This window comes from Octopus bimaculoides, chromosome 2, assembly GCF_001194135.2.
Source record: "Octopus bimaculoides isolate UCB-OBI-ISO-001 chromosome 2, ASM119413v2, whole genome shotgun sequence".
NCBI lineage: Eukaryota > Metazoa > Mollusca > Cephalopoda > Octopoda > Octopodidae > Octopus > Octopus bimaculoides.
Genome location: NC_068982.1, coordinates 181,765,302 through 181,766,990, shown reverse-complemented (window position 1 = coordinate 181,766,990; position 1,689 = coordinate 181,765,302). Strand labels below are relative to the sequence as shown.

General features: G+C 33.9%; 1 protein-coding gene across 1 annotated transcript in view; it reads right to left on the bottom strand.

Moving 5' to 3' along the window:
• Positions 1-287: 287 nt before the first annotated feature.
• The window catches only part of LOC106880579 (uncharacterized), a 22,725-nt gene continuing 21,323 nt past the window's right edge, over positions 288-1,689 (bottom strand). The window contains exons 3-4 of the mRNA XM_014930582.2: positions 1,452-1,532; positions 288-971 (exon numbers count right to left, since the gene is read on the bottom strand). Of these exons, the coding sequence (XP_014786068.1) occupies positions 436-971; positions 1,452-1,532 (617 nt within the window). The 3' untranslated portion in view covers positions 288-435. The remainder of the gene's footprint in view (positions 972-1,451; positions 1,533-1,689) is intronic.

Sequence of the window (1,689 nt, the reverse complement as noted above, 5' to 3'; positions counted from 1 at the left end):
GGGGCTAAAAGCAACAGTAACATCCACCCCTAGGGGTCAGCCACACTTAAGTGGCAATATACTACACTTTATCGTGCAGTTACTGTTAATACTTCATTTAGAGAATTAACATATATATATATATATATATATATATACATATATACACAAGGTGCAGCAGAAATAACAACATTTTGTATTTCAGTTTATCAAGTTTCTAATTGAGTTTCTTTTTTATTTCCTAAAAGTCCAGCGATTTTCTTCATTAGTATATTATTCATTTCTTTAATTGATGTAATAAATCTGTGTTCAATAAAAAATCACTTAAACATTTATATATTCCAAAAATTATTAAATGCAAAAAATCGCGTTCATGCGTCTAACGTGGCGTGTAATATCTATCGTCTTCCTTAATTGTAAGATGCTATGGATTCAAACTTGTATTGACGAAGGCGTTCAAGAAAGTTCCCCTCTGTCACTCTTTCCATATTTACTACACACTGAGCATGTTAATTCCGCGTTATTCCTATATGGTGGGCACGGAAGTGAACCACATTGTGCCTGTACATGATAAAAAAGAGCTCCATTTTCGTCTCGGTAACCACATCTGTCAGCTTCAGGTTCTTTGTCGATGCACAAATATGAAGTTCTACCATTATGTTTCCAGTGAGATGTCATCAGGTAACCAGAATATTCTAGGTACCAACCAGTATAACATTCATTTCTACCTGGAAGCATCATTACAACTGCCATCCCATTTGTTTCGCACACAGTACAAGGAATGTTATGATCTTGTAACGAGCGAGCATTTGTCTCCAAGAAGAGACCGAATTTAGGATTGTTTTTGTAGTCTGACACCTCGTATTCACTTCCATATATGGTTGATGCTGTTTCTACATTTCCCGTGAAATTGCTCCATTGAGGGTCCATAGGTAGACAAAGAATATTACTTGCACCACCTGTGTCACTATAGAGACTTCCTGCAGCGACGCCTAGAAGATCAGTAAGAAGAAATAAGAGGAGGAATCATTAAAAGAAACAAACCATAGAGAAATGTTATTAAAAACAAATCCTAACATACGTAGGGGTGCTGAAAAGTTCCTGGCTTTAAGGTTATCGCGAAAAGCGCAGTCGGAGACACAACATTTCGAGTTCTTTCACAGGGCTTATAAAAACTGAAGGGCTGCTGCAATAAGTCAGTGAATCTGAGAGGTGAATATATTGAACAATTAACTGTTCCTTTCGTAGTTTATTTTCAGCACCCCCCAATGTTCACGTAATATATGCAATTTGCAAAATATTTAGAATTAATCATTTAAAATCGTAACACTATCATGTTTTTAATATAATGATGACAGATATAATATGTGATCGATTTTATCATTCCTGATAACATTAACAAGTTGTAAATGAATATGTAAGGTATTTGAATATGAAAAAAAAAACATAAATTGATATATGATAATTTATACCTGAGTAAATTGTAGACGAAAACTTTGCACTACAGGACCTCCTGCCCCAATGTGTGTATATTGCATGTGCTATTCTTCTCTCTGCAAGACAGAGTACATAAATTGAGTCAAAATATATAAGAGCACAGTTAAGAAAATTACAAATTGCATTAAATATATTTACACATTAATATGTATACCTTCTTTTGCTTCGATACATTGTTCTCCCGAAGTGTTATATATATATATATATATATAT